This window comes from Heptranchias perlo, chromosome 2 (genome assembly GCF_035084215.1).
Source record: "Heptranchias perlo isolate sHepPer1 chromosome 2, sHepPer1.hap1, whole genome shotgun sequence".
In the NCBI taxonomy this organism is placed as follows: Eukaryota; Metazoa; Chordata; class Chondrichthyes; order Hexanchiformes; family Hexanchidae; genus Heptranchias; species Heptranchias perlo.
The window spans coordinates 132,544,887-132,570,357 of NC_090326.1; the positions used below are offsets into that span (position 1 = coordinate 132,544,887).

The 25,471-nt window shown below is 45.8% G+C and overlaps 1 protein-coding gene across 3 annotated transcripts in view; it reads left to right on the forward strand.

Moving 5' to 3' along the window:
• apbb1ip (amyloid beta (A4) precursor protein-binding, family B, member 1 interacting protein) overlaps positions 1-25,471 on the forward strand; it is a 147,551-nt gene that overhangs the window by 44,733 nt on the left and 77,347 nt on the right. For 2 of the 3 annotated variants that reach the window (XM_068007139.1, XM_068007141.1), the window contains exon 2: positions 19,755-19,838. In XM_068007139.1, the coding sequence (XP_067863240.1) occupies positions 19,755-19,838 (84 nt within the window). Of the gene's footprint in view, positions 1-14,857; positions 14,941-19,754; positions 19,839-25,471 lie in introns of those variants that run through there. The other variant, XM_068007140.1, reaches the window with a different exon arrangement.

Sequence of the window (25,471 nt, forward strand, 5' to 3'; positions counted from 1 at the left end):
CAACCGGGATCTTGGGTTCATGTCATGCTACACGTAACCCCACCAGCGAATAAAAGTTATCTGTTTTTAATTCAACGGGTCATTTTCAGTCTTTCTCTTCCTTTCGGATGTTTCTCCCTCTCTCTCTCTGTTTTGTGTTCTGGCCGTTTGTGTATTCGGTGGTCCTGTCGGTAACACCTCTCTGTCTGAACACAGGCAGTTGGAATGATTATCTGTAATCACCAGGTATTGTTCTCTGAATATAAATGCGAAAGGTTCAAGGATTTCCACATTCACCTGACGAAGGAGGAAGCCTCCGAAAGCTTGTGATTTTCAAATAAAATTGTTGGACTATAACTTGGTGTTGTAAGATTGTTTACATTTGTCAACCCCAGTCCATCACCGGCATCTCCACATCATGAAAGGGTGGTGGAAGCAGATTCAATAGTAATTTTCAAAAGGGCATTGGATATATTCTTAAAAAGGAAAAATCTGCAGGGCAATGGGGAAAGAGCAGGGGAGTAGGACTAATGGGATAGCTCCTTCAAAGTGCCAGCACAGGCATGATAGGCCGAATGGCCTCCTTCTGTGCCTTATGATTGTATGATTCTTTTCGGCCCTCTACTGGGCCTGCTGCTCCTTGGAGTTGGGTTTCCCTGGAGATACTAGCATCAGGCGTTGACCTCACTGCTGCAGGTTAAAGTGTTGTTGGGGGCCCCGACTTTTAAATTTCGGTGAGACTCTCAACTGCCTGAGCAGTTCTAAACAATCTTGTTCCACTCCAGAGCCAGGTCCGGCCCTGAGTCTGGATTACACTGTTTAGCTTTGATGCAAAGTGAAAATCACTTTTTAACTCATGCCATACTTGCAGTGTGATCCGCCCTTAAATGAATAAAGCCTAGCAATTATACCGTGTAATTTTACTGTACAATTGTTTAATACGTTTGTATGAAATGACTGTGTCTGCTAGTTTAATAGAACTCTTAACCCCTTTAAAAGAAATGGATTAATGCCTCTTAAAATAGCAGACAGTGTAATATTTGAGCTCAAATCTCTTTCTTGTTTTTTCTTGTTTCAAGCTCCACCAAGTCTTTTCATATTTTGTACCCTCTTAAATCTTTGTTCAATAAGATCTCGTTGCAACACATAATATGCACATGAAATTGGAAAGGATAATTACGCAGGATGGGAAAGGTAGCTCATAACACCCAGAACCAATGCAAATATAGCCCCAAAACCATTGCAAATATAGCCCCAAAACCAGCTCCATTTAGTAGCGTTACATTGCAAATGCATAAACACACAGGGGGATATCGGAGCACAAGCAAGCACAGAGAGCTATCTGACCTCAGAACAAAGTTAGCAACTTGTGACAAAAAACACTTGAACACACGGGGCTCAATTATGAAACAGAAGTGCGAGTGCGTTAGGGGCGAGGGAGGCAAAGAAAATCGTGGTTTTTTGGAGCGGGCAGGAATCCCGGCTCCAACACGCTGAAGAACGCGCATGACCCAGAGTCCTCTGGGTGTGCGCGCCGTTCCCGAACCCAGCAGTCCCTCCCGCAATTAAAACCAGCGGGATAATATTTAAACCAACAATTCAAATACTTGAAGTACTTGAAATGTGCATGAATGTAACTAATTATGCTGGCAAGTGATTTCAACGCTGCCTCAGCGTGTTTCCCGTGCTGTGTGAAACACGCCATGGTGAAGGAGTCGTGTTTCAGCCGGCAGCCATTTGTTCATTTAAATCCGTGTTTGACAGATGGGGATAAAAGGTGAGTTATTGCAGCAGGGCACTCAGTTCTCTCAGACAAACATTTGGCTGGGAGATCTTTGTGTTTAGGCTCAGAATTCTTGGTTTCCACTCAGAGTTCTTCTGTTTATACATATTTACTAACTTTTCCGACCCTCTCAAACTGGCACCATCAGGATGGGAGGGGCGCGATGGCTCCCGTATCTGTGCCACCATTCCACTCATGCAGGAGTTGGACTCCTCCATCCTCTGCGCTATTGTGGAGAGTGTGTGTGGTACCTGTTCCAGTACCTTGCAAATGTGCTGCTGCCCCTCGATCATTCTCCTTTTACAGGATGGCCCCCGGGGATCAGCATCTGTGTCCAGCTCAGCAGAGCCTGGAGAGGAGTGGTCCCACCGACGCGGACTCTCCACAGATGCCCCTGCCACCAGTTGCCTGCTCGTGCTCACTTCAGGTGCCAACCCAACTAACTGAATAATAGAACCCACCGAGGCGTGAGTATCTGCGCTGGTGGATGGATCGCTAAGATGCGACGGTGCGCCCTCAAAGGCCGGGTGCTCCTGTGAGGAATCGTCCTCTCCCGTCACTGCGGTCGTTGAAGGGCATGTAAGAGAACAGAAGGCAATATTAAGCATCATCACAGATGTGTCATGTTGCCATGAACATACTGAGGTGTTCAACATGCCAATCATGTTGTATATGATGAAATTTAAAGTTGTGTCACCAGACGTTTGTGAGGTACCAGTCTTGGCGTCCCTGATGGACAGGCACTTGAGGGTGCGGCTGATCTCGAGCGCCTCCTCCTCCGTGTCTGTGAGGATCACTATTTGTTGCGGCCCCCCTCCGGTCCTCGCTCTCTTGCGTGTCTTTTGCGGTTTCTTCTCCGAGAAGGGGAGAAAGTACAGACGTGTGAGTGAGTGATGGTGAAGTGGCCAACCAATGAAAGCATTGCTTTGGGTGAGGCTGACCATGAAAGAGGTGCACCAGAGGGTGAGTATCAGACAGAGGCATCACATTGGATCGGGATTGGAGTGAGTGGTAGTGGTGGGGTGACTAATGGGGAGGTGAGGAAGTGCTCAGGAAGTGAAGGTAAGTTGAGGATGAGCCTTAAGTGGGTGTGAGGAGTGATGTGATGGAGTAGTCTCAGCAATGCTGAATGAGTTGGGGGGGTGGCAGTGATGTGCACCATGGAATGCAGAAGAATCAATAAGTGTACTCACTTTTGCTGACCTAGTTAGGTCATTGAAACACTTCCTGCACTGGACCCAGGTGTGGCAGATGTTGCTCCTCCTGGTGATCTCCTCTGCCACCTCGAGCCAGGCCTTCTTAGTGGCAGAGGCAGGGCACTTCCTCCTGTCAGTCGGGTAAAATAGTTCCCTCCTCCTCCTCACCCCGGCCAGTAGCAGCTGAAGTGAGGCATCGCTGAATCTTGGAGCTGCCGTGCCCCTGTGCTGCTCCATTGGATCTCCTTGCTCTTTGCTCCAGTAAAATCCATTGGAGCAATGGCCCTTTAAATCCAGACGCTGCTGCTGACAGCCTGTCATGTGGGTACGCAGTCCGCCCACTGCGCAGCTTTCGGACGGCAAACCTGGAAACAAGATTAATGGCCACCAATTAAGTCGCGTGCAGAAAGGTAAGTTTTATTATTCGGGTTTGCCGCGCACCCATTGACACCCCCCCCCACTGCCATCCCACCACCCTTTTAAAATTGAGCCCCACAGTCACCATTATGACCACTGCACTCTAGAGGAAAATCAGTCACAATAGCAAAGGCCTGCAATGCATGGTACAAAGGTATGTACTGAAATATTCTACTGTTCAAGAGATCATTTTAAAGCATGCCTTGTGTATTGCAAACTCTAGCACATGTTGCAACATTATCGGGACTTTTACTGACTGAGCTTTGCTAGATTGCTTCATTTCAATTACTGATAGGGAAGAGCTCAAGGGAAGTTAAACTGTAAGTAATCCAACCAGATTGATTATAAAATGTGGGGTTGACCTTTATAAGAAATGTGTATTATCTAAGTTCTGCAAAATAATTTAACTTCTGCACAGTGCATTTTGAATGATCTTTGAATGATTCTTTTCATAGACTCACTAGTTATCCCCTAAACCTACCTGTAATGGTCACTCTGAGGACCAAGACCTGTAATAAGTCTTTGTAAGCACATTTTCGCTAGAGCATAGGCTGCACTATGTGCAGGAATATGTGCTCTATGAAGAATGTAGTCTAGCCTACCCTGTAGGAAACCTGACCAATCTGAGAGGTAATTTGTCTCAATGTACAGCTGGTGTCTAGGGAGAGGTTAAAATTCTTCATAGCGATAATTTTACTGAAAATGTTGACGTGATATAATGCAATACCCCATTTCGTACTCAAGTTGACGTTTTGCGCTAAAACTATTGACCAGAACTGAACACAGTATTCAACACTGACTTGACCAAAAAAGAAAGACTTGAATTTATATAGCGCCTTTCACAACGTGACATCCCAAAGCAGTTTACAATCAATGAAGTACTTTTGAAATGTAGTCACTGTTGTAATGTAGGAAACACAGCAGCCAACTTGCACACAACAAGCTCCCACAAACAACAATGTGATAATGAGCAGTTAGTCTGTATTTTTAGTGGTGTTGGTTGAGTGATAAATGTTGGTCAGGACACCAGGGATAACTCCCCTGCTCTTCTTCAAAATAGTGCTGTGGGATCTTTTACATCCAACTTGAGAGAGCAGACAGGGCCTATGGTTTAAAATCCTCATCTGAAAAATGGCACCTCTAATAGTGCAGTACTCCCTCTGTAGTGCATTGGAGTATTAACCTGAATTTTATGCTCAATGTCTCTGGAGTGGGACTTGAACCCACAACCTTCTAACTCAGAGGCAAGAGTGCAACTCACTGAGCCACAGCTCTATACAGCTATAGCAGCATGGCCTCAGCCTTATACTCTGTTGAGCTGGCAGTATAACTCAGCATTCTGTTTACTTGGTTGACTGCTGCTCTGCAAACACTGGACATGGTAAGTGAAGAATCTAGTTGCATACGCTGATCTCTTTCAGGCTCTACTTTAATCAGGTTGACCTTCCATGCAAGTGATATCAAAATTATTAAGGTTCGTTGTCGTTCTTCCTATTATGGGTAGCATGCTACTAGTGCCTTCTCTAGCGAATGCCTACAGAAACTGTTTTTAGTTGATCCCCAGTTTTGGCCCTATTTGCATCCTTAAGGGTTCAGTGACCATGGTAAACTATCCCTCCTCATCCTTCTCAACCTGTCTGCAGCCTTTGACACGGTTGACCACACCATGCTTCTCCAACGCCTCTCCTCTGTCATCCAGCTGGGTGGGACTGTGCTCATCTGGTTCCATTCTTATCTATCCAGTTGTAGCCAGAGAATCACCTGCAATGGCTTCTCTTCCCACTCCTGCACCGTTACCTCTGGAGTCCCCCAAGGGTCTATCCTTGGCCCCCTCCTATTTCTCATCTACATGCTGCCCCTTGGTGACAACATCCAAAAACACATCAGGTTACACATGTACGCTGACGACACCCAGCTTCACCTCATCACCACCTCCCTCGACCCCTCCATTGTCTCTGATTTGTTACACTGCTTGTCCGAGATGAGCAAAAATTCCCTCTAACTAAACCATGAGAAGACCGAAACCATTGTCTTTGGTTCCCGCCATAAATTCCATTCCCTAGCCATCGATTCCATCCCTCTTCCTGGCCACTGTCTGACCATTCACAACTTTGGCGTCCTATTTGAGCCTGAGATGAGCTTCTGACCACATATGCGCTCCATCACCAAGACCACCTACTTCCACCTCCGTAACATCGCCCGTCTCGGCCCCTGCCTCAACTCTTCTGCTGCTTGTAAACAATTTTACAACACCAAGTTATAGTCCAGCAATTTTATTTTAAATTCACAAGCTTTCGGAGATTTTCTCCTTCCTCAGGCTGCTGAAACCTTCATCCATGCCTTTGTTATCTCTAGACTTGACTATTCCAATGCTCTCCTGGCTGGCCTCCCATCTTCCACCCTCCATAAACTTGAATTCATCCAAAACTCTGCTGCCCATATTCTAACTCGCACCGAGTCCCGCTCACCCATCGCCCCTGTGCTTGCTGACCTACACTGGCTTCCGGTCCGGGAATGCCTCGATTTTAAAATTCTCATCCTTGAGTTCAAATCCCTCCATAGCCTCACCCCTCCCTATCTCTGTTACCTCCTCCAGCCCTACAACCCTCCGAGATCTCTGCGCTCCTCCAATTCTTGCCTCTTGCGCATCCCCGATTTTAATCGCTCCACCATTGGTGACTGTGCCTTCAGCTGCCTAGACCCTAAGCTCTGGAATTCCCTCCCTAAACCTCTCCGCCTCTCTACCTCTCTATCCTCCTATAAGACGCTCCTTAAAACCTGCTTTTTGACCAAGCCTGTCCTAATATCACCTTATGTGGCTCAGTGTCAAATATTGTTTGATAATTGCCCTTGTGAAGCACCTTGAGACGTTTTACTATGTTAGAGGCGCTATATAAATGCAAGTTGTTGTGTTGACGTTGTTGTTGTTCTCAATTCACTTACCATTGCTAGGTTGAGAAGTGAATGAGTTCATTTAGTTTCCCTAATATACTGGGTCAGAAAGGAATCATGCATTACATTTTCTACCTGAGATGCTACTTAGGCATTACTATTTTATATTAGGCTAATTAAAATATCTCATTAGTATGATCTTTCTTTTTGCACATACCTTTGCTATCCCTTCACTGAGTGACTTGTGCTTTTTGTTTTGATCTGGTGGTCTGTAGCAAACCCTTAGAGTTATCTCTGTTCCCCTTGCACTATATACTTCTAGCCAATCTATCTCATTGGGAACCTTATCCTGTACAGTGGGTCCAATTTGCCTGTTTGTGTTCCTCCTCCTCTTCCTCTGCTGCTGAAACCCTAATCCAAGGTTTCATCATCTCCAGAATTTCTTGCTCAAATTCCTTCATCACTGAACTTCCTTTTTCCACCTTACACAAACTTCAGTTAGTCCAGACTTGTTCCTAGGTTTCCCCGACATGACATATAGAGCTACTCCGCTTCCATTCCGCTATAGCCTGTTCTTCCTGACCACTCTAAACTCTTGTATGTTGTACCCACCTCCATTTTTAGGGGTTGGTCATGTTTCTGAACTACCTATTATAATTCCCAATTATCACAACGCCTTGAGTTCAGTTATCTTATTGCTAATGCTTGCAGCATTTGTAATTATGCATCTTAATGGGTTAAACCTATTCTTCAGGACATTCCTTTTCTTATTGGATTTTTCTGATATTGATGCCATTGATTTCTTTCTTTTTGGTCTGATTTTGTTTATCCACCATAGTTTTTGATTGTTGTTCCTGGGTTTGGTGTGATCTTGTTTACTGCTGGCTTAAATTTACAATTTACATGTCAAAGTGAAGTGTTAAATAGAAGCAGATCTAATCTCTGAGAATAGTAACACTTGCCTGAATGGTAAGAAACTGACATTAAAAACTATTTTAGAAATGTTGTTCTCAGAAAAACTCAATTGGTAAATATTACCAGGAAGAGAGAAGTGAAGCCCTCGGCTGACTGTGGGCCCTGTGGCTGTTGCTGGATTATCCTCTGCTTTGGGAATGAAACCTCAAGGCAGGAAGCACAACTTAGAGTTGCTTTTACAATAGCAGCATGCTTTCAAAAAGAAGGAAGCACTGGCCAGGGTTCATTAAAATTAATTCATCTTATTCGCAACTCTGAATTTAAAAACCTTGCAAAGATTTACAAGGTTCAGTTCAATGTGACAATAAACTGTTGGAGACGACTGATTTCATTTGGCTGCCGTTGTGGCATTGCCACTTTTTGCCAAGTCTGAAACCGGACTGGGTTTGAAATGGGAGATTTGATGGGGTCATAACTTAACTACCTTTGCTTCAGTAATGATGAAAATTCATCGAAACCTTAGAAAATCACAAAAACTAATGCCTCCAGATGGGGCAGCAAGTTGATAAAATGCACTTATATTTTGAAAATCAGATTTATGAGCGCTGGTTTTCAAGTGCATGTGCGGACCTGGTGGGAAGTGGGCACACCGGAATTTGTTCCCATGACTTTGTAGCTCCTGCCCAATGGGGTGAATGCTGCCTCTGCAGGAATTTCTGGGGTCAGACTAATTTTAGTCCAGGCAGCAGGCTCCTGGTCCATAATGGGCCTGGCGCTGGGAGCTTGGCAGATTGCTGGGAGTAGGAAAGTGCTGAAAGGATACTCTAAAGGTTGCATACAGGGGACAAAAATATTGTTAACCTTTAAAAACGCTGCAATTAGTTTAAATGGTTATTTCAGTCTTTCCAGAGGCTGTTTGAGGCAAAAGTACCGACTGACCAAACACGCTGGCTAGCACAATAAATGTTGAGGCAGGAAACGCAATCTCTAGACTAATAATAGAGCAGTGCAGCCTTGTTTGAGCAAAAGCGAATTGAAGATGCTGCTGCATGAGGTGGGTACAAGGATAAATTGCCCTGTTTGCCACACCAAGCCATTTTCCCCAGAGAACAGCAAGGCTCATTGCTGGGTGCACTGACTGCAAAACTGGGAAAAGATATGGAAAAAGATGGCACAACTTAAGAAAGCTGCCATGGTAACCTGACCCAACGGTTCCATTTCCCAAGCAGATGGCCCACATACGCATGCCACAAAGTGTTGGATATTTACCCCTGGCTCTCCGACAGCCTTTCATTGCTAACCATGCACACACTTTACAGCTACAACTTAGAAATGAAAGCCTTGGACCACTCCCATCTTCAAATGGCTTCACACATAAAAGCACTGTAACATAACCTAGACAGACTTAATGGGCTCAGGGATAGATTGTATTTATCCCCGAGCGCAGAGAGAGATTGGCGCAGAGAGAGATTTGCAAAGCACTAAAAATTATTTATTTTTTTTATTCGTTCATGGGATGTGGGTGTTGCTGGCAAGGCCGGCATTTATTGCCCATCCCTAATTGCTCTTGAGAAGGTGGTGGTGGTGAGCTGCCTTCTTGAACCGCTGCAGTCCGTGTGGTGAAGGTTCTCCCACAGTGCTGATTCTTATTATGACTTTTTTTAAGCAAGATTTTACAACTGAGTGGCTTGCTAGGCCATTTCAGAATCAACCACATTGCTGTGGGCCTGGAGTCACATATAGGCCAGACTGTCAGGTTTCTTTCCCTAAAGGGCATTAGAGAACCAGATGGGTTTTTATGACAATCCAGTAGTTTCATGGCCACCATTACTAATACTAGTATTTTAATTCTAGATTTTATTTAATTAATTGAACTTAAATTCCCCAGCTACTATGGTGGGATTGTGAACTCATGACTCCAGATTACTAGTCCAATAACATAACCACTATGCTACCATACCCTGTTACTATTATAAGGGAGTCATTGGACACTGGGGCGGTACCAGTGCCCATATTCAAAAAGGGTGACAAAACAAACACAGTCAAATGCAAACCCATTCATCTTACTTCAATTCCATGTGAAATAATGGAATTGATTATCAGGAGTAAACTTGAAGATCACCTGTTCAACAATAACCTAGTTAACAGTAGTCAACATGGATTCAGAAGGGGCAGATCCTGCCTGACCAACCTCCTCGACATTTTTAGGAAGTGACAACCCACGTGGACTGTGGGAAGCCTTATGACAGGTTGTACCTTGAATCCCAAAAGGCTTTTGATAAAATTCCACACAAAGCTGTGGGGATTCAGGTTAAACCCCGGGAATGGATAAAATCTGTCAGAAGGGTAAGAGGAGTTATGTCAGAGTGGAGGAAGTACTGATTAGAGTACCTCAAGGCTCGATGCAGGGACCACTTTTGCCTGTAATTTACGTAAGTAACCTGGATTCAGAAACTCAATGCAAAGTGGTGCCAAACTAGGAGGAGCAGTGGAATTGGTGAAGGCAGCTCGCAATCTACAGAATGAGTTGGGCAGAACAATTGCAGATAAAATTTTAATGTAAACAAGTGTAAAGTGCTTCACATAGGATGGAAAAATAGAAGACTTATGTACTTCATGAAGAGTATTGAAATAGCTAAGGATCAAGTGAAGGAGACCAAGGAGTCTTAATAGACTTGATTCGAAATACATTTTTTTTTATTCGTTCATGGGATGTGGGCGTCGCTGATGAGGCCGGCATTTATTGCCCATCCCTAATTGCCCTTGAGCAGGTGGTGGTGAGCCGCAGCTTTGTGTGGAATTTTATCAAAAGCTGCAGTCCGTGTGGTGAAGGTTCTCCCACAGTGCTATTAGGAAGGGAGTTCCAGGATTTTGACCCAGCAACAATGAAGGAACGGCGATATATTTCCAAGTCGGGATGGTGTGTGACTTGGAGGGGAACGTGCAGGTGGTGTTGTTCCCATGTACCTGCTGCTCTTGTCCTTCTAGTTGGCAGAAGTCGCGGGTTTGGGAGGTGCTGTCGAAGAAGCCTTGGCGAGTTGCTGCAGTGCATCCTGTGGATGGTACACACTGCAGCCACGGTGCGCCAGTGGTGGAGGGAGTGAATGTTTAGGATGGTGGATGGGGTGCCAATCAAGCGGGCTGCTTTGTCCTGGATGGTGTCAAGCTTCTTGAGTGTTGTTGGAGCTGAACTCATCCAACCAATACAGGGCAGTAATCAACAAAGCTAATATGATGTTGAACTACGCAAGCCAAAACAATAGAATATCATGATGTGGAGATGCCGGTGATGGACTGGGGTTGACAATTGTAAACAATTTTACAACACCAAGTTATAGTCCAGCAATTTTATTTTAAATTCACAAGCTTTCGGAGGCTTCCTCCTTCGTCAGGTGAACGATATCAGTCAGAGGTGGTAATGATCAAACTGTACAATGCTCTGATCTGACCGTACCTTGAATGCTGCATCCAGTTTTAGTCACCAAGATACAAGACAGACATTCAAGCAGCAGAGGCAATGCAGAGAAAAGCCACAAGACTGATCCTGAGTGCCAGAGGTCTGAGTTATGAAGAAAGACAGGTGAAACTTAAGCTTTTCAGCCTGAAAAGGGAAGCATCTTTGCGAGGTGACCAAATAGTTATATGAGATTGTTAAGAAAATAGCAAAAGTTAATCCAGAATATTACTTTAAATTAAACTGTGATGTGGAGATGCCGGTGATGGACTGGGGTTGACAAATGTAGAGAATCTTACAACACCAGGTTATAGTCCAACAATTTTATTCACAGCACCCTGCATTCCTCTTACCAACATTAACAAGCACCGGCACATTACACACATCTCAGTTAGTGAGCTTGAAGAGGTAAGGATGCACAGACGAGGATCAGCAAGATATGGTCCATCACAAAGGCCGCCTACTTCCACCTTTAATTTCCTGAGACGATGAGCTGTAATGTTTATGTTTTTATCTGTTGTTGTATCTCTGGTGATCAGCTGCTATCTGGATGTCAGCCTTGGCTCAGTGATAGCACTCTTCTTTCTGAATCAGTCAAGTTCTTTCCTTATTATCAAATTCAACTCTTCAATTTATACGGGGAAGGGTAGTGACATTTGCACAATTATAAGAAAACTTCCCTATGATTACATCTTTAACTCAGAATTCCTTAAATTCAGTGGAGTGGACTTGATTACAGTGTGCTCTGTGTACTGGGATGTTCAGACATTTCTAAGTCCTCAGATAGATTAATGGCTGCCACGAGGCGATGGTCGTCACCAATGGCTAAAGTAGGACACCACAGCCTGTCACACAAACACGACCACATTTCTTTTGCTGCACCACTAGAAGGTGGAGAGCTCTGTGTGCACAACTGTTTGAGACATTCCTCGCCCTGACACTCCAGCATCAGGGAGTGCCACTGATCCTTCCAACTATGAGCAGTCTGAAGCCCCACCCTCAAAGAAACTTCCAGGATCTTCATCCTGAAAGCCTTCACAAACATTTTATAAACCTTTATCTAACCTTCTCTAAATCTCTCACTAAATTCCAGAAAGCCTCTTCCAATCTTCAAAGTATCATCTTGAATGGAGGCTAACCTTAAATATCTTAAGCTAAAGAGAATTCCACTTCTGGTAATTTAACCAATCAAAAGCCAATTTGGCCACATAGACTCTTTTCTAAGGTTTTGCTCAAGTGCAAAGAAAGTTATAACTGTCAACGTGTGCAAACTTAGGCAATATAGCACACTGTACTGATAACAGGGTCGTGATGACTCGTTACATAATATCCTCAGTTACAAGACTGTCAGTTCCTAATTCTTATCCAAGGCTTGAGGGCACTTGAATCCTTCTTTGTTTGGTTGAGACCACCAGCTTTAATATGTAATGACTTGCCATCTGGTCTGATACTAAGATCACATAAGGAAATTAACCGCTGTGGTTAGACTGCTAGGAATTAACCCCCTTTAGTTGGCCACAGCAACTATACGGCCAGAAACCCACAGGTCGTTGATCCCAACATAAGTGCCAGGATCCAACTGTTGGTGACCTCCAGCACTGACCTCGCCAAAGTCAATACTTCTGTGTGGCTTTGAGAGCCAGATCTTGACTAAGGCACAGAAGTTAGATTCTTTTGAAATGTGCTGTGTAAGGACAATCCTGGATATCAGCTGGGAAGACAGGGTGGCCAATACTGAAGTAATGAGAAGGAGTAACCTGCAAACAGCAACAAAGCACGTTGCAGAGAGAAGATTGCTTTGAGGAGATCATGTATGCCACATGACTGAAGATCAGTACCCTTGGAAAGTGATGGAATAGATGCCTGCTATGAAAAGACCATGTATTAGGTCAAAGTTTGGCAGACGATTTAAAGTAAGGGCAGAGGAAGACAATGGGGGGAGTTTTAAACCCCCAGGACGGGCAGGGGACAAATCTGAAACCCAACACCAACTGACCGCGAACAGGCCTACTTCCAGTTTAACCGGGGTGGGTTGGGGACGGGCGAGTAACCTGCTCTGGAGAGACGGGTCAGAAATTTAAATATGTTATTAAGGCTGCATGCCTCAGATTTTAGCAGCCATTCAGGTTTAACAGCTGCGGGCCGAGATTCCCAGGAAACCCGGCAGGTAAAGGGAGGCAAGAATGGCCGAATCCAGCAGGTAAGTCCTTTTTACAACACTGCTTGTGGGCCTGGAGAAGCAGGAGTGCTTCCCCCCACCCCGGCCCCTCAAGCTAACCTGCCGCGATCTGCCTCCTTCCCTATGATCCGATGAACCCTGCCCAGGATCCGCCGACCCCCGACCCGCGATCTCTTCCCCCCCACCCCCCCGCCACGCGGTCAGGTGGTGTGGTGGGGAGGTAGAGCTGGTATCATTAGAATACAATGGAAGCTGACTCCATGCCTTAAAATAATGTCACCAAAGAGGAAAAGAAGTGGGACAAGGATAAACTATTGGCAGAATCCTGAGGTGACATTGCAGGAGAGGGAAGAGAAGAAATGCACTGGTGCGTCCAGATAAGTAGGAGTAGAATCACCAAAGGAAAACAGGGTTAGCCAGGTGACAATAGTTAGAGGGGATTGATGGGTCAAAGATGGTTTTTTTGAGTAAGGGTCAGGAGTGATAGTTGGATTATCAGGAATCAGATTGTGAGGGGATGTAGTTAGCATAAGGTGGCCTTAATGGAAGAGATGAGTTTGGAGAGAGAAAAAGGGGAGATGGATAAAAAAAAACTGGAAAGTGATGAATGGTTGGAGCCCGGAATAATTAGAAGACTAGGGAAGTCTAGAATTGAGGAAAGGGAGAGGAAGAAGTAACAGAAGCAGCTGCAGAGATGGTGTCAGTCATAGAGACAAAAAAAAATCCATGAGTTCCTTGCTTTTGAAACTGGAGGTGACACGGAGACAAGAGGAGGGGGTTTAATTAGGTGGTTGGTCATGGAGAAGGTGACCCTAGGGTTGTCCTTGTCCTCCAGGATAATTTTGCTATAGTAAGCAATTTTGGCTGAAGAAAGTGAAGCACAGTAACGCTTGACATGGTCGAGCCAAATCTGATTGAAATAATTTAATCAGAAGACAACTGTTGGAATGACTTAGTTTCACACATTGCAGCCTTGATTTTAACTCGGTGTATGAGGGATGGGGCCAGGGCAAGTGACAAGTTTGCCTGCCGAAGCCCAGAGAGATTTTAGCTCCCGGGCCTCATTTACATACGCAAGGTGAGACTCCTGCCCGAACCTGGTAGGAATCGCTGCATGGCGGGAGGGCGGAAGTGGGAACTCGGGCGGCAGGAGGCCGCTGCCAGGGACCCACGGGAATGGTCCCCGGCACAATGTAAGTCCATCGGAGTGCTCCGGGGGGGGGAGTCCCCATTGTGGGTTGGGGGGGTTCCAATACATGGGTGGCCTTAGGGTTCCTTGCATCGCGCGGAGGAGCCCTCCTGCTCCTCTTGGCCCACAAGGAAACAAAAAAAAGTTCAAAAACTTACCTTACTTGACCTCTTCTGGCCCCGCCAGCTTTGGCCTGGAGGGGGAGCCCCCACTGCTCTCCCACTCAGGTCTCAGGTTCAAAATGTAGATTGGGCCCCGATGACCTCACTGGAGCCTGACCTGCATATTTAAAGAGGATCCCGCCAGCTTAAGGAGGGTGTCCTTGCCGCCTGCAATTCAAAATTAGTCGGTCAGATTGGGGCGGGAATAGAATGGGTAAGCCTCCCGCTCCACTTTACTGCCCCCCCAACCCCACCCCGGCCTGGTTTCCGCCAGGTGGGGGTATTTAAAACTGAGGCCTACGATTCATCTAAAGCGGACCTGATTAATTATTTTACAATACCCTTGCGGAACTCTCGATTCAAAGACAATTATTACTGCCTTTGAATGTGACAGTTAATGCAACAAAGCCAAAGCCCTGCATGCAGTAACATGTAAGAATGAGGAATATAGTCCAAACAAAACTAAACTGAACTGAAACATCCAACAGTTTCATTTACATCCTCTGTGTGTAATGTATGCTTGCTGTTGCTCATCAGCATACAGCCAAGCTTTGGGCAATGCTGCCTGAATTTTGACATTACATTCTTCCTCCATGCCCTAGCTTGTTGGAAATGTGCTAGAATGCAGTAGCTTCAGTAAAAATGTATGTTGCTCAATGAGGTTGCGCAGTGTGTATAAGTACGCATTCAATTGCTGTTGTCTTAAATCGTCCTCCTGGCTTAATCAATGAGACTGTTGGCATAACCGGGTGTAGTTATTGAATTGCATTTGAAGGTGAGACCTCCTTTTCTTCTGCTGTTGTTTTCTGCTTTTATTTGCTGACTAATGAAATACATCGGCCTCTGGCTGCGATCAAGCTTCACAGTTAGGGTGTGGTGAACTGTTTGCTTTTCCAGTTTCCCCTCGGTGCTGAATGTCAAGAATACGTTTGTAAACATTTCCCGAAAGGAGCTGGGATACTTGCCTTCACCTTCCACTTTCTCATCTCCTTTCCTGTGGGACACCAGTGTCTAATCAGGACCGTGTAGATAAAGGTAACGACAGTTGTCAGGGATGGTTGAGAGCTTCTTTGGACCACAGGATATGTGCTCAAAACTACATAAATACAACAGGATTTGAAAGTTTTCAGCTTTTGTGCATCTCTTTTCGTAAATAATCTGAAATGTTACCTCTCCAGCTCAGTGACTCTGAACAGGATCACGTACTGCTTTTGTTACAATGCTCAAAACCACTTACCTTTGATTGTCGGGTGAATGAATCTATCATTTCTCATCCTAGCTGCTGTGCGCCAATTTTGATTGTACTAATCCTTAGCTAATTCTGTTCTCTAATTCCTGGGTATTTTTGATTATATCACATCTGTGGCAATCAGACCAACAGCACATTTTAGATGAAGAAAAGCAAAATACTGCAGATGCTGGAAATCTGAAATAAAAACAGAAAATGCTGGAAACATTCAGCAGGTCAGGCAGCATCCGTGGAGAGAGAAACATTGTTAAAGGCCCCGATATTTATGGGGAGGCAGGGGGAGCGCAGGGGAGGCCGAAGAACCCAGCTAGGCCAGGAACGCAGAGTTCCTGCCGAACTTAACAGCAGGACCTCATTAACATTTTTTTGTTCCGTTTCCCACCTGGCAGCCGGCCAAATGGACAGTCTGGCCAGGGGGCAGGAGGGGACACCAGCGGCAGGAGGCCGCAGCCGGGGACCCTTAGGGACAGTCCTCGGCAATCAGGAGGGGGAGAGAGGTTGCGATCGGGAGGGGAGAGAGAGGCCGTGATCGGAAGGGGGGAGAGAGGCTGCGATCAGGAGGGGGGAGAGAGACTGTGATCGGGAGGGGCCAGAGAGGCCGTGATCGGGAGGGGGGAGAGAGGCTGCGATCGGGAGGGGCCAGAGAGGCCGTGATCGGAAGTGGGGAGAGAGGTCGCGATCAGGAGGGGGGAGAGAGGCCGCAATCGGCAGGAGGAAGAGAGGCCATGATCGGGAGGGGCGAGAGAGGCCGTGATCGGGAGGGGCGAGAGAGGCCGTGATCGGGAGGGGCGAGAGAGGCCGTGATCGGGAGGGGCGAGAGAGGCCGTGATCGGGAGGGGCGAGAGAGGCCGTGATCGGGAGGGGCGAGAGAGGCCGTGATCGGGAGGGGCGAGAGAGGTCGCGATCAGGAGGGGGGAGAGAGGCCGCAATCGGCAGGAGGAAGAGAGGCCATGATCGGGAGGGGCGAGAGAGGTCGTGATCGGGAGGGGCGAGAGAGGCCGTGATCGGGAGGGGCGAGAGAGGCCGTGATCGGGAGGGGGGAGAGAGGCCGTGATCGGGAAGGGCGAGAGAGGCCGTGATCGGGAGGGGGGAGAGAGGCCGTGATCGGGAGGGGCGAGAGAGGCAGCGATCGGGAGGGGCGAGAGAGGCCGTGATCGGGAAGGGCGAGAGAGGCCGTGATCGGGAGGGGGGAGAGAGGCCGTGATCGGGAAGGGCGAGAGAGGCCGTGATCGGGAGGGGCGAGAGAGGCAGCGATCGGGAGGGGGGAGAGAGACTGTGATCGGGAGGGGGGAGAGAGGTCGCAATCAGGAAGGGGGAGAGAAACCACGATCGACAGCGGGGAGAGAGGCCACGATCGGGAGGAGGGAGAGAGGCTGTGATCAGGAGTGGAGGGAGAGGCCGCGATCGGGAGGGGGGAGAAACCGCGATCGGGAGGGGGGAGAGAGGCTGCGATCAGGAGGGGAGAGAAACTGCGATTGGGAGGGGGGGGAGAGGCCACGATCAGGAGGGGGGGGAGAGGCTGCGATCAGGAGGGCGGAGAGAGGCTGCGATCAGGAGGGGGGGGGGGGAGAGACCGTGATCGGGAGGGGGAGAAAGGCCCCGATCAGGGGGTGTGGAGGCAAGCGACCGCAATCGGGAGGGGGGGCAAGAGGACAGTAATCACGAGGGCTGGGTGGGGGGGAGGCTGGTGATTAGGAGGGGGCAGAGAGGCCGGAAATCGGGAGGCCTGGTGGGTGGGGGGGGGGGGGGAGACTGGGGGTAGGCTAGTGATCGGGGCTGGGGGAGGCCGAAGGCTTTCTTGAGGAGCCGAAGGGATCACTCCTGCTCGTCCTGGCCTACAAGGAATACTGAAAAAGGCACTTACCTTGTGGAGCCGGCAGCTCCCGCCTCCCTTTCACTGCCAGGTTTCCCGACCCTTGAGAAACCCGTGCAGCAACAGTCAATATTAACTAAGTGTCCTGCCTCTCCACCATGAGACACTCGGACTCCCTAATGTACGCCATCATGAAAAAGGCAGTGGGCACGTGCGCGGTGTGTTAGGGACGCGTTCCCCGTATTTAATTCTTTAACTCGGAGATTACTATCGAGGCCAAGCCGATGACTTTTCATCAGAACATTTTAAATATGTAGTTTGGAACTCAGAGGTACATTTGGTGATTTCACATGACTTTAGGGTCAACAAAGGTCTTGAGAATCACCACTGTAATTGTGTTAAATACAACTGTATCTGTGTTGAATTAAATGGCCATGGACTGAGTTACAAGGTGCCAATCTGATTTTGAGGTTGAGGTGACATCATGTCATAGAAACAAAATCGAGTGTTTTATAAACTCCACTTGAACTCTGAAGTTAGATTGCAGCCTTGAACTCACTCACACACATCTATATGGTTTTAAATGCCCGCTTGTCATCAAGTGATTTAGCAGGATGATTCATTCAGAATATTTTGACCCAATCTCTTACTGATAAAACTGAAAAAGGTCCAAGCTAGTGGACAGATGAAGAAATCAACAGTCCACAGCACAGAGTCAGGACGAATTCCGCAGCAAAAAAGGAAGCTCAGTGTACACAGAAACTCCCTGCCATTATTTTTGCTTGCGTACATATATACTTGTATGTAGTCTAATTTATTTGTGGAGGGAGGGGTTTACTGAACTTTTTGTTACCTTTGCTAAAGGGAATTATCAGTGCATGCACCAACTGTTTGCACCATGTCTATGGGGCATGATGATACTCAAAAAACCATTAATGGCTCACAAAATGTCGGCTAAATGATTATTAAGAAGTCTTCCATTGCTGCAGCATTGTAAGGTCTCATATCAACAGTTTTTATTTTATACAGTTTTGATTTCCTTGTAGTTTCATGCTTTAGAAAAATATGATGCTTCAAACTGAAATTATCTTCTTTAGAGAGCTTGGGGTATGTAGGGTAACTGTTCAATAGAAGTCCTGGTTCTGGTTTACAGAAGGTTATTTAAGTAACAGAAAATATAAGTTTAAGCTTCTTAAGTGTTTTATAACTCATCTTTTATTTTATGAAGTAATGAATTGTGGTCGATCTTAGCGCATAATTTATTGCAATAAATCATGACGCTTATACTCACATGAGGACAACCATGTCTCAGAATTCTTCATTTGATTTCCTTTCCTGTATCAAAAATAGTTTCTCAAATTAGTATTTTTGAATCATTATATCCACAACCATGAAACTGCTCCCACAGTGACTCAATGTGTAAATCCACCATATGGTGGGATGCTGAGCGGAAAAGTCCCAGATCAATCCCTGGTCATTACTGAGTTAGCTGATCTCAGCCAGAGCAGCAGTTTGGGAGCTACAATTGACATCGGTATTCCTGGGCTAGGAAGAGGAAAATTTAGTCAGGGATTCTGCTCCTGACCACCACCCACAATTCCTGTTCAAGTGTGTTGTTGGCATGTTGGATGAAATCAGGATCAAATTCTTTGTGATGTCTTCTCTCTGGTCAAATAACCTGCTCACTATCTAGATTCACATGAAAAATGGCTGCTCTGGCAAGGTACCTGAGGGCTGGTGGTTCCGATGGAACTTCAGAGAGGTTATGCTGGAACTGTATAAAACACTAGTTAGGCCACAGGTAGAGTACTGCGTATAGTCCTGGTCACCACATTACAGGAAAGATGTGATTGCACTAGAGAGGGTACAGAGGAGATTTACAAGGATGTTGACAGGACTGGAGAATTTTAGCTATGAGGAGAGATCGGATAGGCTGGGGTTATTTTCTTTGGAACAGAGGAGGCTGAGGAGGGATTTAATTGAGGTGCATAAAATTATGAGGGGCCTAGATAGAGTGGATAGGAAGGACCTATTTCCCTTATGATCAATAACCATGGGGCATAGATTTAAAGTGATTGGTAGAAGGATTAGAGGTGAGCTGAGGAAAAAAATTTCACCCAGAGGGTGATGGGGGTCTGGAACTCACTGCTTGAAAGGGTGGTAGAGGCAGAAACCCTCATTGCATTTAAAAGGTGCTTGGACGTGCACTTGAAGTCCTGTAACCTACAAGGCTACGGACCAAGAGCTGGAAAGTGGGATTAGGCTGGGTAGCTTTTTATCGAACAGCACAGACACGATGGGCCAAATGACCTCCTTCTATGCCGTAATTTTCTATGATTCTATGTACCCCAGAAAGAGTCAGCGCCGTCAAGAGAGAAGGGGAAAACTGAAAGTAAAGAAAAGTCAACTGTTCAGTCCACACAATTTGATATTTATTCTTGATTCTAAAAACCGAGTAACTTTCTAGCAGGCCTTTTAACCTCATGTATGAGTTCCTGTATTGATTGTCTACTTTGCACTTTTACAGATGGAGTCCGGAAGAGATAATGCCTGTGATGACATCGACGCCATGTTCAGTGATCTCTTAGGGGAGATGGACTTGCTGACACAGGTTAGTTGTATTTTCAAATGAGCAATTTGTGGTAACTAAAAGGTTAAACTCAATAGAACTGCAAAGCAGATTAGAGGGGCAGAAAGATTATGACAATAAGGAGAGAAAAAGTTCGATTAAAATGTTTTTATTTTAGTTTGAAAGCGAAAGCATTGTAAGACACACACCGTGGTTACATGCCAGCCTCAGGTCTGGCTGATTTTAGTAAAGGGATGTTATTTCCATCAGAAAGTGATTTACTCTTTTGAATTCGGGAGGGAGAAGAGACGGAAGAGTTGTCACTATGACATCAGACACAAGTAACACAGTTATGTGTCTAATTTTTAAAACATAATTACAATTGCAGTTACACAATTTAATTATGACTTGCCCGCTCATACAGAGATTAGCAAACACATATGGGAGGGCCTACTGCATAATACATTCAGGTAAAATACCTGTGTGTGGTGTTTGAACATAATCATGAAGCAAATAAAAAGATTTACCAAACACTTTTTCAAAAAGATGACACTGTATCATTTTACATTTGGATCACAATGTCAGGATGATTTGCCAACAATTTCTTGCATATTTCTAATAGTGATTTAAATGAAAATTGGGCGAAACAATCTGCTTCTATGTTCTTCCTCTTGTAAATACTGGGGGTTAAATTCTATAACCCCCAAATCCGGGTGGGAGGTCACAATGCGCGAATAACCTGCACCCGGTCATTGCGATGCAGGCAGCACGTGAGACTCGTGCGGCCTGGTCATTTACCTGATTCCGGTGAGCAGGCAGGCCCAGATGCGCTGTTGAATGGCTTCTCACCAGCAGGGGGGCCCGATAGAGCATGAGTGGCTCGCACCTCTTAAAGGCAGCCTGCACCTCTTTTTTTTAATTCATTCATGGGATGTGGGTATCGCTGGCAAGGCCAGCATTTATTGCCCATCCCTAATTGCCCTTGAGAAGGTGGTGGTGAGCCACCTTCTTGAACTGCTGCAGTCCGTGTGGTGAAGGTTCTCTCACAGTGCTGTTAGGAAGGGAGTTCCAGGATTTTGACCCAGCGACGATGAAGGAACGGCGATATATTTCCAAATTAGGATGGTGTGTGACTTGGAGGGGAATGCGCAGGTGGTGTTGTTCCCATGCACCTGCTGCTCTTGTCCTTCTAGGTGGTAGAGGTCATGGGTTTGGGAGATGCTATTGAAGAAGCCTTGGCGAGTTGCTGCAGTGCATCTTGTAGATGGTACACACTGCAGCCACAGTTCACCGGTGGTGAAGGGAGTAAATGTTTAGGGTGGTAGAAGGGATGCCAATCAAGTGGACCGCTTTGTCCTGGATAGTGTTGAGCTTCTTGAGTGTTGTTGGAGCTGCACTCATCCAGGCAATTGGAGAGTATTCCATCACACTCCTGACTTGTGTCTTGTAGATGGTGGAAAGGCTTTGGGGAGTCAGGAGGTGAGTCACTCGCCGCAGAATACCCAGCCTCTGACCTGCTCTTGTAGCCACAGTATTTATATGGTTGGTCCAGTTAAGTTTCTGGTTAATTCTCTTGCAATGAAGGCCAACATACCATTTGCCTTCCTAACTGCTTGCTGCACCTGCATGTTTGCTTTCAGTGACTGGTGTACAAGGACACCCAGATCCCTTGGTACATCAACATTTCCCAATCTATCACCATTTAAATAATACTCTGCCTTTCTGTTTTTTCTTCCGAAGTGGATAACTTCACATTTATCCACGTTATACTGCATCTGCCATGTATTTGCCCACTCACTCAACTTGTCTAAATCATCTTGAAGCCTCTTTGCATCCTCCTCACAACTCACAATCCCACCTAGTTTTGTGCTGTCAGCAAACTTGGAAATATTACATTTGGTTCCCTCATCCAAATCATTGATATATATTGTGACTAGCTGGGCCCAAACACTGATCCCTGTGGTACCCCACTAGTCACTGCCTGCCACCCCGAAAAAGAACCATTTATTCCTACTCTCTGTTTCCTGCCTGTTAACCAATTTTCAATCCATGCCAGTATATTATCCCCAATCCCATGTGCTTTAATTTTAATTAACCTTTGATGTGGGACTTTATCAAAGGCCTTCTGAAAATCCAAATAAACCACATCCACTGGTTCTCCCTTATCTATTCTACCAGTTACATCCTCAAAAAACTCCAGTAGGTTTGTCAAACACAATTTCCCTTTCATAAATCCATGTTGACTTTGTCTAATCCTGCTGATATTTTCTGAGTGTCCTGTTATCAATCCTTTATAATAGACCCTAGCATTTTCCCTATTACTGATGTTAGGCTAACCAGTCTGTAGTTCCCTGTTTTCTCTCTCCCTCCTTTTTTAAATAGTGGGGTTACATTTGCCACCCTCCAATCTGCCGGAACTGTTCCATAATCTATAGAATTTTGGAAGATGTCAACTAATGCATCCATTATTTCCACGGTTATCTCTTTTAGTATTCTGGGATGCAGATTATCAGGCCCTGGGGATTTATTGGCTTTCAGTCCCATTAATTTCTCCAGCACCATTTTCTTATTAATACTAATTTCCTTTAATTCCTTCTTCTCACTTGTCCCTTGGTTCCCTAGCATTTCTGGGAAGTTATTTGTGTCCTCTTCCGTGAAGACAGAACCAAAGTTATTGCTCTGCCATTTCCTGTTCCCCATTATAAATTCTCCCATTTCTGACTGTAAGGGACCTACATTTGTCTTCAGTAATCTTTTTCTTTTTACATACTTGTAGAAGCTTTTACAGTCCACTTTTATGTTCCTTGCAAGTTTACTCTCATACTCTATTTTTCCCCTCTTAATCAATCTCTTGGTCCTTTTTTGCTGAATTCTAAACTGCTCCCAATCCTCAGGCTTGCTACTTTTTTTGGCAACTTTATATGACTCCTCTTTGGATCTAATACTATCCTTAATTTCTTTTGTTAGCCACGGTTGGGCTTTGCCTTTTGTGTTTTTGCGCCAGAAAGGAATGTATAACTGTTGCAATTCATTCATTCGTTCCTTAAATGTTAGCCATTGCCTGTTCACCGTCACGCCTTTTAATGAAGCTTCCCAATCTATCACAGCCAACTCACTCCTCATACCATCGTAGTTTCCCTTGTTTAGATTTAGGACCCTAGTTTCGAATTGGACTACTTCACTTTCCATCTTACTTGCAAAATATAAGATAAGGGTCCACACGGAGTCTGAACAGAGGTCAGACATCGCACACATAAAACACAGATACAGGTCGTGTCCCTATTTTTACAAACTGATGAGTTATGTTAAAACATTGAATAAAGGTTGCACACTACCAATCCCACATCTTCCAGTCTGCACACCAGACCTCACCGATCTGCCGATCTGAGTTTGTACCAGGCCTGCAAGTGTGTGCACCAAGGTTCTCTGCTGATGCACTGGAGGTCTTGATGCAAGAGGTGGACAGCAGGAGGGGCATCCTATATCCTCAGAGGGTCAAGAGGCCCTCCAGACACATGCTCAAGAGGCAGTGGGAGGCAGTAGGGGACGAAGTCAATGCTAGGCGCATAGCACCACGAACGTGGATGCAGTGCAGGAAGAAGTTCAGTGCTTTAACACGAGTGGTCAAGGTGAGTGAGGGCAACTGTCAAGTGGCATCTCCTACCAACTGCACCACTAGCTGCATCCATTTCTCCATTCACCACACCCCCCCATCACCCACCTACCAACAAACTCTTTCAATCAGTACTGAACTCTTCCAATCAGATGCTTCCTCTCACCCTCACACATCGGGGGAGTGGAACTAGCTGGATTGCTCTTGCAGAGAGCACAGACTCGATGGGCTGAATGGCCTCCTTCCATGCTGTAACCATTCTATGATTCTATGATTCTATGCAAGCCGCAGAATCACAACTCACAAGTCACACATACTGGCAGCTATTCAACTATGGCAGGCACATCACCCAAACATCCTGCAGGACTCTCACCGACACACATCCTGCTTTCTTGCAGGAGAAGGTGGCGCATAACAGGAGGCAGCAAGTGGCAGTGGCATTTAGCCCTTCAAGCCTGTTCCACCATTCAATGAGATCATGCTGGACCTGTGACCTAACTCCATATACCCGCCTTAGTCCCATATCCCTTAATACTTTTGGTTAACAAAAATCTATCAATCTCAGATTTAAAATTAACAATTGAGCTAGCATCAACTGCCGTTTGTGGAAGAGTGTACCAAACTTTTACCACCCTTTTGCATGTAGAAGCATTTCCTAACTTCACTCCTGCAAGTCCTGGCTCTAATTTTTAGGCTATATCCCCTTGTCCTAGTATTCAAGTGTAGGAGACCTCCAAAAACAGGTACAAATGCATCAGCAGCCAGAAGCAATAATCCAGCAACTAACTTGTAAATCCTGCATGGTCCCTTTAAATAGCGCTGGTGGGGGATCCTCCAGGCCATCTACGACCTGTCCAGCTGTGCGTGGTTATGACAGTGCGTTAGCTGGTGCATTGAGTTTCAAAATCGTATCTGTCCCTTTAAATCAGTATTGCACACTGATCTAATGCATGTTCTCCTTACTTTACACGGTACCGGCGTTTGTTATCTGCAGGTGTGCAAACGCCTTTACCAAGATGGCGTCTGGCACATGTCACGTTAGAGGCATCTGCACGCATTCCCGATGCCATTTTGGGACCTTAGGAGGCCGTGAAACAGCTAAAAAACTGGCGAATTTATAGCCCACTAACTTTTCCCAAAGTTGTTCCAAGCTGTTAGTACAAGTTTTTGCAGGTTTCTATCCTGCCAGCTGTTTGTTATTCCACTTTCTGGGTTTGATGTAGGGTTGAATTACCTTTGGAGGCCGGCCATTCCTTTGTGGGATTATTTTCCATTTTTTTAAGACTGGTCCAAAAACAGATAAACTCAACAGGTCTATATCTCGCTCTCATTAATATCCAACATCACATGTTTTTCCAGAATATCGCTTTAGGAAAAAAAACTGGGCAAGTCAGACAATTGCTGAGCCTTCTGTGCGTCTGGCTCAGATCCAGCTCTTTCTGTCCCTCCCCAATCATTTCACTGACAGACAAAAGAAAAATTGCTGGTGGACAGATTCTTAAAATGTGCAGCTCTGCAGATTTGATTTCCTTCCATGAGCACAACGGCAGTGAATAGACACTTGGAAAGTACTCGGCTCACGTCTACCAGCCAGTGGTTCAGTGCGGTGAATCGATGCAACTGGTGGAACAATATAAGTGCCTAGAAATTCCGCGGGCATTCGCCTCGATCTCTCACCGTAACTTTGACGGAAGATTGGCAGAAACACTGGAGGAATGGCATCAGCAGCGTTTTACAACATTTTTGCAGGATTTCCACCAATCTCAAAGTTATGGCGAGAGATCAGGAGAACTCCAAGGAAATTCTACCCCCCTGATGTTTTCTGCTGTTGCTTAATGGCAATGATAGCAGAGATGTGGGTTAAAGTGACAGAAAACCTGGTGATAAACTGAACCCGATAGTTTTTATTTGCTTTTCTCTGCACCAGTCCCCAGGGGCAACTTACTGAGTGCCCATTGACAGTGAAGAGCCTCGCCCACCACCGACACAGATTCTTTTTTTAATTAATTCTCGGGATATGGGCATCGCTGGCAAGGCCAGCATTTATTGCCTATCCCCAGTT